Raw genomic sequence first — 17,417 nt, forward strand, 5'->3', positions numbered from 1 at the left:
CCTCATTTGAACCGATCGGTTTCTTCCTATTTCTTCTTCATTTCCCTCATTCTTGTTTCTCTAAATTCCAATTTCCATGGCCTTTGGAAAATACTCTACCGCCTTTCGTCTTTAATTTCTCACCACTATAAATCTCTTCCCCTTCTTCTGGTTTGATAAGAATAGAACAAAAAGAACAAGAGAAACCAAAAATCTTCTTTATGAAATTCTTTGTGATATCATCTTCTTTGTGAAGAACAAAATACTTAGTGTGTTGTGAGTAATTCTTAGTGAAGCATAAGTGATCTTTGTGGGTCTAAGTGTCTTTGTGTCTTGGTGGCTTTGTGGGTTCTTGCAACCGTGAGGGTTGCCGATTGGTGGTAGAGCTTGGTCATTCAATTTTCGGATTTGACTCCTGAGCCATTTATCTTATTGCTTTCATATTCTATTATTGATTTGTTATTTCATTATTGTATAAGGGTTTTATAAACCCATCATTATTCCTGTAATTGTCGATCCATTTAGGGCTCATCACTTTGGGATAAATTCCGGACAGTGGTATCAGAGCCTCGTCTCTATTCTTCGCCATGGTGCTGGTAATTCTTCTAAACTCGTCCTTTTATTTTTGCGAAATTATTGTTGTTGTATTTCTACCTCTATTATTTCTGTCTCTGCTTTCTTTTTTTTTTTCCTACTTGACTGAAATATATCTTCTGGTAAGTTTTCTATTTGCTACAGTTTTTTTAAGAATCTAAAAAAATGCTGTTTTTGTAAAAACAAAAAAAAAAACTGTGAGTTTTTACTTAGGAAAATCAGTTTTCTGCAATTACTAAGTTTACCTTGTGAAAAGTTTACTTTGTGCAAAAAGGAAAGAAAGGAGAAATATTTTCATGAAAAAATTTTCTTTTACAAGTTTCTTAACAGAATCATTTGGTTTCTGCAATGATTAATTCCCTTCTTGTTTTATTCATAAAAGCAATATATGTAAGTGTTGTAATTAATTGCATTTTTTATGTGACACACATATATAATTATGTTTTAAGCCAAAAATCAGCTTTGTGCAAGAGCAATCTACTTCTTTGATTAAGTGCTTATTCTCTAGAAATTATTTTTGCTGAGATATTGAGATTGCTTAGTGCAAGAAATTATTGTGTGAAATTGATTGTTGTGTGCAATAATTTCCTATCTAATATTATTGCTTCGTGATAATCGCTTCTCAGAAAATCTGTGTTACTACTTTGTGGGATTGTCGAATTCATATTATCCTTTTTCGGCTTAGTGCTATTATTGCTTAGTATCATTTTTGCTTTGTGATATTGATATGCTTTGTGCACCATAACTATTGTTATTACTCTGTCAAAATTATTTATTCCGTTGATAATACTTGAGTCATGGTTTTTCCCTGCTAATCCCTCACCTGGCCGGACCCTTGAGGTCGTCGGGTATCTGGTCGAGAATTAGCCTGGGAGACTTCGGTTTAATAACTGTGAAATTGTGATTTATTGATTATTTATAGCAATTGTTGTAATTGTTGCTAATATTTTTTATAATGGCTGGCTATAACTTACAACTTTTTGATAGGAAGTCCGATTTTAATATTTGGCAACAAAAAATGAAGGGTATTTTAATACAACAGAAAGTATTTAAGGCTATAGATGGTAAATATCCTGAAACTATTTCTGAAGAAAAAAGGCTTGAAAACGACGAGTATGCTTATTCTTCTATCATTTTGAATTTGTCCGACTCTGTGATTTGAAAAGTTGGAAAACAAAACACTGCAAAAGATTTATGGAATAAGCTTGAAGAATTGTATACTGAAACTTCCTTGCCGAGTAAGTTGTTTTTACTCGAAAAGTTTTTTAGATACAAATTGGATTTATCTAAAAATATTGAGGAAAACTTTGATGAATTTACAAAACTAATTCGAGACATAAAATTAACTGGTGATAAGAACATAAATGATTATTCTCCAATTGTTTTGTTAAATGCCATACCTGAAGCTTACTCTGATGTAAAAGCCGCATTTATACGATAGAGATAGTGTTAATTTAAAAACTGTTATGAATGGTCTTAAAAGCAAAGAAATTATTTTGAAAACAAATAAACCTTAGTCAGGACCTAAATGAGGTTAATTATGTAAAGAAAAAAAATTCAAGAATAGAAATTTTGAAAAATATAGGAATATAAGTCATAGTAGGTCTAAGTATAAAGATAAAAATGGAAAAAAATGGGATAGAAAATGTTATAATTGTGAAAAAAGGGGGCATTTTATTAAAGATTGTAAACTGCCAAAACGGGATGACAAAAAGGATGAAGATGCTAATTTAGTTTCTGAAGGAGATGTTGAAGACGTGTTTTAAAATATTTAAAACTGACCTTATGTTTCCTAACCCTTGTGTATAAGGTCATTCTTTTTGTTTTGCAGGTACCGCATAGGAGTTATGGCAATGATGAATGCCAAATCCGACCCTTGGACCTTGGCCCAAGGAAGCAAATGTTGAACTTTGGCCCAATGGCCCAACTTATCAAAGCCCCTCACTGGATCGTAGCCCACTTTGATGCCGACCCATGATCTAATTAACCCTAAAACTCCTTTTTTCTCCCTCATTTGAACCGATCGGTTTCTTCCTCTTTCTTCTTCATTTCCCTCATTCTTGTTTCTCTCAATTCCAATTTTCATGGCCTTTGGAAATACTCCACCGCCTTCATCTTTAATTTCTCACCACTATAAATCTCTTCCCACTCTTCTGGTTTGATAAGAACCGAACAAAAGGAACAAGAGAAACCAAAAATCTTCTTTGTGAAATTCTATGTGATATCATCTTCTTTGTGAAGAACAAAATACTTAGTGTGTTGTGAGTAATTCTTAGTGAAGCATAAGTGATCTTTGTGGGTCTAAGTGTCTTTCTATCTTGGTGGCTTTGTGGGTTCTTGCAACCGTGAGGGTTGCCGATTGGTGGTAGAGCTTGGGCATTCGATTGCCGGATTTGGCACCTGAGCCATTTATCTTATTGCTTTCATATTGTATTATTGATTTGTTATTTCATTATTGTATAAGGGTTTTACAAACCCATTATTATTCCTGTAATTGTTGATCCATTTAGGGCTCATCACTGTGGGATAAATTGCCAACACTTGGGAATCTGATTGGATGGGAATGGTATAGGTTACCTCGCACAAAGCCTTTTTCCGTGTGAATCATAAAAGCGGGACATGGAGAATTGTATTTAGACTCCAAGCCCACCAGGAAATGATTTCCCAAAAATCCTACTTGAGTGGTGGGCTTTTTGAAGAAATAGTGCGATGGGTTAATGACTGAAGACCAAGTCTTAAACTTCATATATAATATTCCAATGATCTACTAAATTTTTGTTTATATTTGATGTACATGTTTAAGAATCCCTTCACTGCAATTCTTGAGACTAATAAATTTAACGGAACAAACTACAATGATCGGTTGCGAAATCTTAGGATTGTCCTAGAATTTTGAGAACCAGACCTATGTTCTGGAAAGGTATCTTCCTCGGGCCTTGTTAAAAGGGTCCACATGCGAAGAACGTTTGACGTTCGAAAAGTGTTATGAGGGCAACAGGAGGTTCGCAGTATTGTACTGGTGTCAATGACCATGACATCCAGAAACAATACGATAGGCATGACGATGTCCAATCGATAATGCTCCGCATGAGCCAGGTTTATGCGGTTTCGGACCGGAATATTAGATATGCTGTCACAAAAGTATTTTTCAGTGCCAAGATGATTGAAGAGTCTTCTGTACAGAAGCATGGGGTTAAGATGCTATCCCTTGTGGAGAAGTTCAAGGACCTCAAGGCTGATCTTGAAAAAAAAGACGTACATTGATGTGATCCTTCAGTCTCTTCCTCTCTCCTTTGACCCATTTATCGTTAACTATAACATGAATGGGCTTGACAAAGACCTTTATTAATTGATAAACATGTTAGTTCAGTACGATGCAATGATTGAAAAGTCTGCGCCGTCAGTATTGGTAGGGGAGGCTTCGACCTCAGAAGCAAAAGGCAAAGGGGTCGGACTCTGGAAGAGGAAGAGGGGTGGACAAAATCACCTACTGCAAGTGCTCAGAGTGCTCCTGTTTCCCAGGTTGGCATGGGCAAAGGGAAGAGGAAGGCGGTTTGACAAGCATAGATTCCAAAAGATATTTGCATTAATTACCATAAAAGAATAGAAGAGGGAGTGTCTCAAAAGTCCTCTATAATCAAAGTATAATTTGTTATTGAGCCTTAACATGATTACTACTACACTTCTTGGGTTTGGATACCAGCTGTAAAGTTCAAATTTGCAAATGGTTTGCAGGTGGTGAAAAAGAGTAGAAGGCTGAGACAAACGGTCCTGAAACTTAGAATGGTAGAGCTGTTGCTACTGTGGTTAAAGGACTAGATTGACTTAGCTATTAGTGATCATGTTAGGATAAAGTTGATAGGATATAATTATGTAAACCTTGCATGATCAAATTATATTTTTCAATTATTGGACAATATGGATTACATGATTTTGATCAATGCTGGTTATTTCATTTGACAAAGAGTGGTTATTCTTGTTTGTTAGGTTGTTTACATAATTATTTCACTATCTCGTAGTTGGATTATGAGTGCTCAAAATAAATGGTAAAATGGATAATCAAGATAAACTCACAGATCCGACATGCGAAGGTAGGTCACATTTCTCTAGTTAGAATAAAGAAGTTGATGAATTTAGCGAGTCTAGAAATAGACAAGTTGAGTCTACAAACTTGCAAGTACTTCCTGAGCAAGATGAGGATCGAGAAGCACTTTGTAGGACAAAGTGTGCTTGCCAAAGGTATATTGAATTGGATCCAATCAGCCAGCTATGAGTCATTGAATACACAGAGCCAGAAGGGGGTTTACAAGTCTATGGACCTTTGGAAGGTTCGAATAATTAGACTTCAAGTGGAGAACCAAATTAGTTGCAAAATTAAATCCTTCGATTGGACTTAGGTAGTGTGTATTTAGTGGGGGTTCTTGAAGTATCTGACGAGAATGGAATTCTCACTCAGTGAAGTTCTTCTTTGGAGTGCCACAATTGAACGATGTCTCTAATAAGGGAGGGACCGAACCTTGTTGGCCTTGGTTTGCTTGTTCTTTCTCTGAACTACCTTGGCCCATATTGTATGGCAAGCTTCTTTCCACAACATACTTTAGTATATGGGATGGTCCTGCATACATTAAGGGACTATTGGGAGGCCAACTAGGATTGTACATGTTCATTCTTATCCTAAAGGAAATTGGATTTTATTGGATAACTGACGTGAGGAGTAGCTCTTTGAGGAATTAAGTGGAGAGACACCTCAGTGAAATGTAACAAACATCATTTGCATTCGAATTCTTCCACTAACTCACTATATTCCAACCTCTTGAGGGATGACTAGAACACCTCAGTTACCTAATAGGTACAGGTTTTTGAGTCTGACTAGTCGATTGGATTATGATCGAAAGACATAAGGAGAAGTGATGTCGAACATTTGGTTTGATGAATGGCTTGGAGCCATGAGATTCGACATGCAGTATAAACTAGGTTTGAAACTTCTTGTATCTGGAATATACGTTTAGACATGCTCATACAAGGAATGACTCAGTCGAGAATGAGTTGGAAGGTTAGTGGGAGCTTAGTTGTGTTCCTAGTATTTTAGGTGTGAATGTCTTACTCATTTGGAATGATGTGAAGATGTTGGGAAACACTGGAGCACAAACATTATTCACACAATTCTCCATAAAGAAATTGGATTATTTCCCTCATCATAGGGTTAAGATTTTTCCAAGACTCAGTTTTCGTGGACTAATAAGGAGTCTAGAAAGATGTTTGACATCACCTATGTCTTTTGCCATTGGAAACATGGGTATGTGGTCCGATGCACTAGGCCCAATGTTGTGTATGCTTTGAGCATAACAATAGATTTTGAGAGTGTATCGAGAAGGCACTGCATAGCAGTCAAGATTACTCTTTAGTACCTGAATAAGGATTAAAGAAGCGTTCTTGATGCAAGTCAATGGGGAGTTGATTCTGGAAGGCTATGGCGATACTAGCTTCCAGTTATATGTGAATGGTGACAAGTCTCAATTTGAATGTACATTAGACTTAATGGTGATGTGGTAGCTTGGAATGGTTTCAAGTGAGATGCCACAATGGTTTTACTATGGAAGTCAAATGTATAATGACGTTAAAAGTTGCTTAGGAAGTACTTTGGATGAAAGTACACATCCAATCATTGAGTGTAGAGCCCAACACGACCAAGCCAGTAGTTATCTGGAGGATAACAACTAGGCAATGGCACAAGCAAAAGGGCCGAGATCTCATTGAAGATCCAAGGAATATTCTTAGACGCCACCATCAGTTTGGAACAATGGTAGAAAGAGGTGACATGCAGTTAGACTGCGTCATTTCAGCATAAAATATGGTAAACACGTAAGACCCAGCAGGCATTGCAGATTGCTCACTCAGATAGGTCTGAGGTATATGGACGATTGGCTTTAGGTCAAGTGGAAGATTGTTAGAAATGGTGACCTGAAAGCTAATTGGATAAGCGGTTTTGGGAACCATTTAGTAATCTTTATTAACGTGATATTATCTTGATGAATTAGTCTTTGGACTTGAGGAATACAGAATTAGTCTTTGGACTTGAGGAATCATGATAGTCGTATGCATATGATGGCCTTATCTTGAATCTAGCGAGAGATGATTGTGTCTTTGATGTGATCATTATAAGTCTTGTCCAGTGTAGTTAGATTATGTATTGAGGATGGTGCCTTTCAAGATTAATTCATCCCCTATCAGTATATGATGGATATATCACCTATGCGCTCTGACATGGTTTAGACTCTCTAAATCTATGGCCATAGCGATTGGTCGAATAGGAAATGGTTTCCTTTGTCGATCAATAGAGTAAACGCATTTCAAGTATTCAGCATAGTTGCATGGTCCAGGATGGGAACCGACGCCCATTCCATGCCCTAGACTAAGGCCGGGAGATGGTCGGTCACGCCAACATTCACCTAGTCTCTAGTGCCATTGACCGTTGCAAAATGGCTGCTCATGGTGACGGGTGTTATCGATTAATGGTTAATTAAAAATAATTAAATTAAATTATTAATTATTTATGTTGGACAGAATGCCCAACTCTAGCTGAGGGTGAACCTAAAGAGTCACACACAAATTACTATGGAACTGGTGGAATTAATTTAGAATTAATTCGAGAAGAAATGAATTAATTTAATTGGATTAAATTAATCCAAGGAGAATATATAAATGATTGAATTATTTATTTAATAATCCATTTGATGGATGGCTTAAGAATTAATTAATTGGATTAATCAATTTTGGGCTTAACACCTTTAAATTAATTGACTTAATTAATTGATTGGATCAATTAATTAGTATTTGGGTTCAGATTTATTTAATTGGATTAAATGAATCTTTGGACTTAGTTGAGCTAAAATTAATTTAATTAATTATTATCCAATAGACATTGGTTGGGCTTAATTTAATTTGATGAAACCAAGGCCGGTCCATACTTGAAATCCATTCCTATTTGAGGGAGATTGGAGCAAGCTAAGGAGTTGAAACTCCTCACCATGATGAAGATAATGGAGTGGTTATTTCATCATGGTTGAAGATTATATGCTTGTATGTGTATAGGTTGTCTTGGAGGCAAACTTGATAGTTATTTGAATTTTGAATTCAATCGTATGTAATATACAAAGCTACACACATATCCAACATAACCAACTAATGAGCCACGAAATTTGTTGAATTTCTCTTTAAAAAATATTCTCCTTTTTGTTCTATATTGAATTGGATTCAAGTTAGAACATAAAACAATCCAAAAGCACTAAACTAATAGTGTTAGTTTGGAGTTGTTTTTCTTCTTGTTCTTTGTTCTATCTAGCAATAGAAAAAGAATTATATCTATTCCATAGTGTGGTGTTGACAAATTAGAGGGATTCTAATTTTGATCCTAAAGTGAATGAAAGAGGAACGAAAAGGGAAACAACACATGTTGCTGCTAATTTAAAGAAACAAAAAAGGTAAAGTTTCCTGTTATAATTTTATGCATTTTTGTTTCATCCTCTAGCCACTTGTCTAGCATGTCTAGTATGTTTATTATTATGCTTTTCACAAATACCGAACGACTTGGAATTTTAAAGGGAACATCCCTTTGAAGCGCTTTAAATAATTTTTTTATTTCATGCTTCCTCCGTGTTCTCGGGCCATACTGATTTTTTCAAACCGGTGACACTAGCTGAGGCAAGAGATAGAAAGGCTTATCCAAGCCGGCTACTGGAAGGATTACGTAGATAAAGAAAAGAGGCACGAGCAGAAAGAAGAAAGCTCTCGCTATCACAGCTCCTGCAGGAGCACGGAGCAAGCAGAAGATCTCTAGGAGGCTTTCGACCATGAGACGCTTATAATCTTAGGAAGTTTTATTCCTCAAATTCCTACTCTCTATTTACAACTTGCTATCCTTGTAATCAAGCATTATCTCACATGAATAAAGGCAATTCTTATTTCCCATCTTGTGTTACTTGGGTAAATGTAATTTTCATTAATAAAAAGAAAACATAACAGTACAACAAAGTTCTTTAGTTGGTTTCTCCCTCGACAGTCCAAAGGATACTCCATAATCTAAATAAGGCACATGTACTAACAGATGTGGCTAGGTTAATACTAAGGATGCGCTGTCTGACATCTTCCACAATCAAGAAGGCCAACGTGACGGGAGTCCTCTCTTCATACTCAAATCTCCTCATGTTCCTTGCTCTCCAAATGTGATAAACACATGAGGCTAGTAAAGTTCGGTAAGCAAGGTTAACAATGTGTTTTCCCCTCCATTTTCGTGTTGCCCATTCGATATCAGTCGTCCAATCTCTGTTGGGCCATGAAAAATAGACCAATCTGCGAACCTTAAAAAGACATCGTCTGCTAAAATCGACATTGAAAGAAAAGGTGACTATGGGTCTCTGTTGCTCCCACATCACACAAAACACAATCGCCGAGGTGAGAAAGCCATGCTTTATCCGTCGATGGAAGTTTGCCCAAAATTGCCATCCATAAGATAAACGTGTGACGTGGGATCTTACAAGAGCCCAAAAGTAGTGAAGCCCATCCTACTTTCGAACCGGGTGGACCAAATAATCGGATAAGGGCCTATGTCAAAGGTTGCCCGCTCTGAAATCGCCAAATAATACGATCCTCCTATCCATAGATGTGAGGCAATGTGTGTAAGATCTCTAAGCATTCAGAATCAGTGAAAGGAGACCATTGCCAAACACCCTCATCTATGACAGCGCTGAGCTTGGTCGAAAAATCCATTCCCAATAATAATGGCGCGCACGGGAATGTATCAATGACTGGTCCGAGAGGATGCCATGGGTCCTGCCATAAATAAAATCCATGTCCGTCTGCAATGTGGTAGTCAACCATCAATCAAAGAAAAGGTCGGAGGCGTAAAAGTTTCCTCCATCCCCACGATCCCCTATCATCACGAACTGTGCAGATGGAGGTGTTAAGTAAGCGGCCATAATAAAGCCAGTCCACCCATATCGATGTCCTATCACAACTTTATCACTTTGCATAGTTTGTTGGTCATGAGTGCCCGATTCAAAGTAGCAATATCCCTGAGTCCTTGCCCCCCTTCCTCCATCGGTCGACACACTTCTGTCCAAGCCACTTTGGCATATCCATTATTACCCGAGTCTTTCCATAGAAATGCTCGAAGTTACTTCTCGATTTCTTTTGTAATTTTCTTAGGCAATATGAATGCAGATGCCCAGTAAACACTAAGTGAGGTGAGCACAGATTTAATAATTTGCACCCTACCCGCATATGACAGTGAGAGCCCCACCCAACCAGCTATACGTTGATCAATCTTCAACAATAAAGGCTGACAATCTGTAATAGATAGTCTACAAGACAAGAGAGGAAGGCCAAGATACCTCATTGGTAGATGTCCCTCCTAAAACCCAAGGAAAGTCATCATGTCCTCCCGCAACCCTTGTGCTGACCGTGAAATAATAATATGACTCTTCTGAACGTTAAGATTCAGCCCCAACCAATCGACAAAGCGATCCAGGGCCTTTTTCAGCATACCAATCGAGTTCATATTAGCCCTATAAAACAGTAAGAGATCATCCGCGAATCCAAGCTGGAAAATGCATGCCGCCTCATATTTCCAATGGAAAGTAAAGTGTCCATCTTGCTCTATCATCTACAAGAAACCTAAATGTAAGACCTCCATCACGAGGACGAATAAGTGCGGTGATAGAGGATCTCCCTGTCTCAATCCTCTTGCGCCCGGAAAGCACCCATGCGGTTTCCCATTCAAGCCAACTGAAAACGAAGTGGTGGTAACGCATTCCTCAATCCATCTGATGAATATGGGAGGGAACCCAAATAGCTCCAAAACAGCAAATAGAAAATCCCATTCGACCGTATCGTAGACCTTTCTAATATCCACTTTTAGCGCGCACCTAGGAGGGAGTCAGGCCTGTTTATATCCCGAGAAGAGCTCCTGTGCTAGCATGATATTATCACCGATGCTTCTACCAGGAACAAAGGCTGCTTGGCAAGGACTAATGATCTTGTCCAGCATCACACTTAACCTTTGGACAAGAAGTTTAGCAATAATCTTATAGAGAACTTGCAACAAGAAATAGGCCGAAAATCACTGACTGTCATTGGGGAATGTACCTTCGGAATAAGCGCCAGTAATGTGGTGTTGATTTGTTTCAATAGCCTCCCAGTTGTGAAGAAATCCAAAACCGCCCTCGTCACTTCCCCACCCACAATCGGCCATGCTGCCTTAAAAAAACTAGATGAATACCCATCTGGACCCAGTGCCTATCTTCAGCTATAACAAACACTGCCTGTTTAACCTTCGAGGGGGTGAAAGGCCGAAGGATAGCAATGATTTCGTCTTCTGTTAGTAAATGTTTGGCCCATGGTTTGAGGAACCGAATATCAATATAGCTACGTCTCCTTTCCTAGCAGGTTATGATAAAAGGAGATAAATTCATTAGTGACTGCCTCCTGAGCCGAATGAGTGATTCCTTGCTCATCATTGATTTGCAAAATTCTCCTCATAGTCCTCCGTTGGGCAATCTTACGAAAGAAAACCCTAGAGCACTGATTGCCTCCTTTCATCCATTCCATCTTAGCTCACTGACGTAGCATGATTTGTTCAAGCTTTGTCGATTTGGTCAAAACTAATTGACAACAATGTTCCAAGTAAAGGAACAACTCCTCCTGCTGGTTCGCACTAACTAATAATTGGGCAGCCTCCAGAAATCCCTTAGCCAGCTGTACATTATGTGATAAATCCCCCTATTCCTTCTCTGTTCTCGAAAGACTGGTTTCAAAGCTTTTAGCTTTTGAGTAACTGCGTACATTGGTACACCAACTACCTCATGCTGTCAAACGTTCTGCACGCTAGGAATAATGCTGGTGAGGTGGTAAGATAATTGTCATAGCGGAACATACCTCCCAATGCTATTGAGGTACGCGAGGTAAGGTTCATATAAGCTGATGTTAGGAACCGTGCGATCCATGTGTCATTAATGAGCATCCGATCCAGTCATTTCCATAGGTTCCTCAGACTCACACTACAATTGTGCCATGTGAACCATTCTCCCTGCATGGGCAAAGGAAGAAGTCTTGCCCCCTGGATACATGAATTAAATTCTTCCATTGTTACTCGAATGTCTCCTGAGACACCACAAACTTCACTAAAGTCACCCCCAACAAGCTACGGAGTATCGACACACTGGATGGCCAACATCCCCAAAGTGGTCCACAAATCACGTCTGTCAGCTAGCTTAGTGGCCCATAAATAACAGTCATGGCAACAGACTCATCAAGTGCTCGAATGGTGACATTACAGTGAATAAGTTGTGCACCCAATTCAATGACATCAACATGAATAAAGTTCTCATCCCAAGCGATCCAAATACAGTTTCTAGTTGACACATAGTCGACAAACCATTTCCAATGCGGTAATAGAAATGATTGAATCTGAGAAATATTATTCAATCTAACACGAGTTTCAATGAGACCGAGGAAATGTAACCTGAACCCAGCAACAAGATCTTTCACTGCTAGTTGGTAGTCCCTCTTGTTCAGGCCAAACACGTTCCAAACAGCTGCGTTCAACACGGGTCAACTGAGGTGGGGCTGCATGACTTAGGACCCCCGATATGTTTGTCTGCACCATCATCTAGGAGATGTAATGCATCAAATGTGTTATAAAGGACAATATCCTTGCCTTTATCCTTTCGTCGCTCGTCCCTCCTTGGTGCTTCGGGTTCATCGGAGCACGGAGATGGCGATCTAGCCTCTTCTTCCCGTGGCTTTTATTTAATTGTAGGTTCACCAACAACCGCTACTGACTGAGTGACACCGTCCTTCTCCTACACCATCTTAGGTGGCCCACTAGTCGTTATCTTTGTCACATAGACAGACACCGATAGTTTAGTAGGTTTTGTCGGGTTACTCAACACGCACTTCTTTGAAAAATGCCCCAAGCTCATACACCCTGTGCACTTCGGGGCACCCATTCGTATTCGACATCCACTTTGCATGGTGATTCTCTCTCATCATTGTCTGAGGTCAGAATAATAATATGCTTGAGTAATTTTGAACTGATGTCAAGCATGACGCATACACGAGCGAAGTCCAGCCTCGTGCATGCCCTCGTGATGGTTTTCAGATACAAGGATTTTTCGACTCCGCTTGCCACTGTACTTGGTCCTTCCATTGTCCATAATTCCATAGGAAGGTGGCATAGCTTAATCCATACGGGTACTTGGGTATGTTTCAATTTTCTCATTGTCATCCCTGGCTCCCATTTCTGTAAAACAATCGGTTGACCTTGAAAAAGCCATGGTCCTCCCTCAATAACTTCCTCCATATCATTAACTATTTTGAACTGGAAGAAGAAGAATCTGTTAGCTGTGGCAGTAACATCTCGTAGTGCCGGCCATATTGATGAGACATACACTTTTAGGTGGTGGAAATATGATTTTTTTTCCTAGAAAATATCCAATCGCCGTCGTCTTCCATCTTCTAGACCCATCCCGGACAATTTCTATCGTAGGACATATAATCACCTTGCCATTTTGAATACTAGGAACCACATATGACAAAGTTTTTCGCGATGAGTTATTCAATGCATGTACGGTTTTATTATCATGCATGGTATCATCAGGACATGCATGCAACGGGATGTTGCCCACGAACATTCCGGTGTGAGAATTGGGTACCTTATCCTTGCAAGAGTTTTTTTATCAACTTTTATCCCAAAATAGAGCTCACCATCGCGTTTAAAGGAGCTGTCTGCACAAGTTCAGTCATTGTCGGAGTCTAGCCGAACGTCATCGAATTCTGCACATATGCCGGACTTTGCAAATTTTCCGACGAGAAAGACGCACCAATAGAGAAATTCTGCATATTTCCTTCCCTCGCCGCTGATGGCCCCTCCTCAGTGCATTTTCCGGCCAAAAGATTAGTAGTCGCCATTAGTAAGCAGCGCCATGCATTACGAATCACCAGTGCCGCCTGTTGCCTCTCCAGTTCACCATGCCCGAACTTGGATTCCCACCGGATTTTTAGGTTGTTCAACGCAGCCATGGAGTCCTTGTCTCCATCCATCACTCTGTTAGCAAGTCGAAGTCCACCTCGAAATCAATGTCTCTAGCCTCTAGCTACATAAGGTGCCTCTAGCTAGTGCAGGCACTTATGTAAGCCACTAGCTGGTGAACGCAGCGACATGAGTCGCCACTAGCTGGCACACGCATCCAACTCAGCCATCACCAACTGGCATACATACCCTGCGAACAATTACTAGCTGACACACTTACTTCAATTTCTATTTGCCTTTTGTTGGCTCATCTATTTCATCATCATGCTAATACAACCTGCTTAGTCACTTAATACCTGAGTTCTATCCTTGTTCACTTACTGTGAGATATACTCTCTCCTACTAACGAAATCACATCTTCAATCTAATGATAGGAGCAGCAGGAACAAGTATGCATGCATCAGCTGGGCAAAATAAGGCAACATTTCTTGCCCTATAACAGGTTGCCTAAACCTACAAGCTTGTCGTAGTAAAGGCGTAGCTATTTGGATTAAGAATTATCTTGTCCTGCTATCATTGCTCTAACACCTGCAGGGAACATTGTTATGTAGCAAATAAATTAGGTATTTTTCAGCTAAGTATTTATACTAACCTTCAAGAACAATAAAGCATAGCAAAAAGGACTCTCCAACTGGAGTCCATAATCAGTCGGCATTACTCAAGAACCTCAGTGGGATTAGTTCTACTGACAAGAAGGAAAATTCTTCTCTTTTTTGCAGGACATCTTACCTACTCCAACAATCCAACTCTACAACTTGCACTCCTGGAATGGGGGGGAAGTGATGATGTTCCTTAAAATTATTAGGCCAAATCCACAAGTTAGGTATATTAGTCCAGCTGGATAAGAGCCCAGTTGGCTCATCAGTAGGACGGATAAGGGCCCACCTGCAGGACGGATAAAGCCTACCAACAAGACGGACATAGCCTACCAGCAGGATGAATAAAGCCCATCAGCAGGAGAGAAAGACCCACAAGCTTACCTGCTACTTCACTGAACTGGCAGGCCCAAGAAATAAGTCATTTTAGTCGAATATCTCATCATACAATTGGTAGGATACGTTATATAGCTTGTCAACATATTTGTACACGTCCCCCTAGAATATCTCCAGGTGGTTCTAGGTAAATCAGGCATAAATGAGCTGGAAAGTCCATAAATATCTAATTCTCGGAATTGTAGGCAAATTTGACAGGGTTTCATCCAGCTCACATATATGAGTCAATACCTATCAAAATCTCCAACATTTGTTGTGTATGATAGCCAACTCAAATAGCTTTCTAATGTCGCACGAAACTCGGTATTTGACTTTGTATCCAACTATGTAAAAGCTTATAAATAGAGGTTTTATGCAGATTTATGGTAAACAACATCACATTCATCCTCAAACTTTCTCTTTGCTTGCACTATTCTCTCTCAATTTTCAGTATATTTCAAGCCTATATTTTGTACTCCACGAATTTTTATCACTCTAACATCATATTTCACCATTATTCTCACTTTATTTCAAATTTTTTCTTTTATTTCTTCTTAAACCGTTACTGACTAAAATATCCGAGTGCTAACATCTGTTTTGTATGGCTAGTCCTTTGATAATTTTAAAATTTTCTTAAAAATCCTTTGGCCCTTGTAGTGTAGCCAAATTTCTTATACGTATCAAAAATAAAAAAGCATTTTGGGGATTTTTGCCAAACAACACTTAAAATAGTCATATAAATTAAATAATACTTCACTCATTTCCATCAGAATTTCAATACAATAAAATAAAGCAATAATTAGATTTCACCCCCTCACCTATTGTCCTTTTACACAAACTACCCTTACCTTTTCAAAAATTACAGAAATCACTCCTAACAGCATTGAAAACTCCAAAATGCCCCTGTTGACTTGGTTGAATTTTAATATAATTTTTTTAAGATAAAAAATGCCCTTATGGGTGTTTTTTTAATTACTAAAAGATAGAAGGAGTGTCAAAGTAATATTTATGAGAATAAATAATATGACCTCTTATATTTTTAATTATTTCTACCAATTTTTAATTTAAACTTAAATTATTTGATTAACTTTTTTTTAGTGAATCTCTATATAAAATTACATCTCTTAATAATTGAAATATTTAATTAATAAATTAATATACTAATAAAAATTAGTTACTAGGTTATAAATTTAATTAAAAAACTATCGCATTTGTATAAATTGTTTTAATTTTTTAAGTTCTTAAAATTAAAAGATTTATTCTCTATTTTTATTTATAACTAAATTTTACTAAAATTGATAGATTATACATATATGAATATAAATATATAAATATGTAGCAATTGAACATAATTAATTATATAGTAATACATATACACATGCATATTTTGACGGCGGACGATGATAGAGGAGGGTGAAAGATGGGCGCAAGTGATGCGAGGTGATACGCAGCAATGGGGCAATGAAGGTGAGGGCATAGGTGGAGTTGCGGGTGGCATGGTGGTAGGATTAGTAAAAAGAGATAACTTTTTTAAAAAAAATTAATTTAATAATTTAAAATATTTTTAATAAATAAATTATTTATTTTATTAATTCTAATATGATTTATAGAAAATGCATAAATTATTTTGAATTATTACTTATTAAATTTTTTTGTAAAATTCAATTATAAATAAAAATAGAGGATATGAATAATTATTTAATTTTATTAATTTCAAATAATGATAAAAGTGTAATAATATTTAAATTTAAATTCATAATACAGTAATTCATTTTAATAATATATTAATTAAATAATTTAATATCTTAATTATTAAAAGGTGTAATTTTATATAAAGATTAAATTAAAAAAGTAATAAAATAATTTAATTTTGAATTAAATAAATAATTAATAAGAAGAAAATCTATTGAATCATGTTGCTTATCCCTATATATATATTTCTTTGATACCCATTCTATCTTAGTAATTACATAAATACTCCAAAAGGCATTTTTGTCCTTAAAAATTATATTAAAATTTGACCAAGTCAATAGGGACATTTTGGAGTTTTAAAGACTGCCAGGGTGATTTTTATATTTTTTGAAAAAATAGAGATAATTTATCTAAAAGAACAACAAGGGAGAAGATGTAAATGTAACTATTCCTAAAGTAAACAAAAATAATTTTATTAAATAATCATATCACAAATATAATACTCACTCAATCATATCATTCATTAATTTCATATTTGAAGTCAAATAGTTATATATCACTTATATATATAATTTAATTCTAGCAGATGGAGGTGTACTCAAATCTTGGTGTGTGTGAAGTAAGGACGAAAATTTATAAGATCATGGATAGAAAATAATTAGAAAATTACAATTAAAAATTTGGCACACTGAATTGATATTGGTAAGTTGTTAAAAATTTGAAGATACTTTAGAAATTTCGCATTTAGCATACCAAATTAATTAATAGTAGGGCACAGGCTTAATATAATAGTATATATAAATATAAAAGAACAAATCTTACATAATTTCAATTCTCTTGAAGATTTTAATTTTACCCTAATGTTTATCAAAAAAAAAAAAGAAGGGATTGAAACTAATTAGCCAGAATTGCCCCTCAAACTTGTACCAAATTCCCGCCGTTTTGTTCTTTCTTCCATCAAGAAAGACCAAGAACCAACCGAGGAAAGGTGTTGAGACCTTGCAATTTGATCAAGACAAGCCAAGAAATCGAAAACCCAGTTCAGGAAAAATGCCCAAATCTGTTGAATTTGCAGAGTCGGAGTCCGAAGAAGA

General features: G+C 37.2%; 1 protein-coding gene across 1 annotated transcript in view; it reads left to right on the top strand.

Moving 5' to 3' along the window:
* LOC105173313 overlaps positions 17,166-17,417 on the top strand; it is a gene marked incomplete in the record, with an annotated part of 4,557 nt that continues 4,305 nt past the window's right edge. Inside the window, 1 exon segment of the mRNA XM_011095013.2 lies at positions 17,166-17,417. Coding sequence (XP_011093315.1) covers positions 17,374-17,417 — 44 coding nt within the window.

This window comes from Sesamum indicum, linkage group LG11 (genome assembly GCF_000512975.1).
Source record: "Sesamum indicum cultivar Zhongzhi No. 13 linkage group LG11, S_indicum_v1.0, whole genome shotgun sequence".
In the NCBI taxonomy this organism is placed as follows: Eukaryota; Viridiplantae; Streptophyta; class Magnoliopsida; order Lamiales; family Pedaliaceae; genus Sesamum; species Sesamum indicum.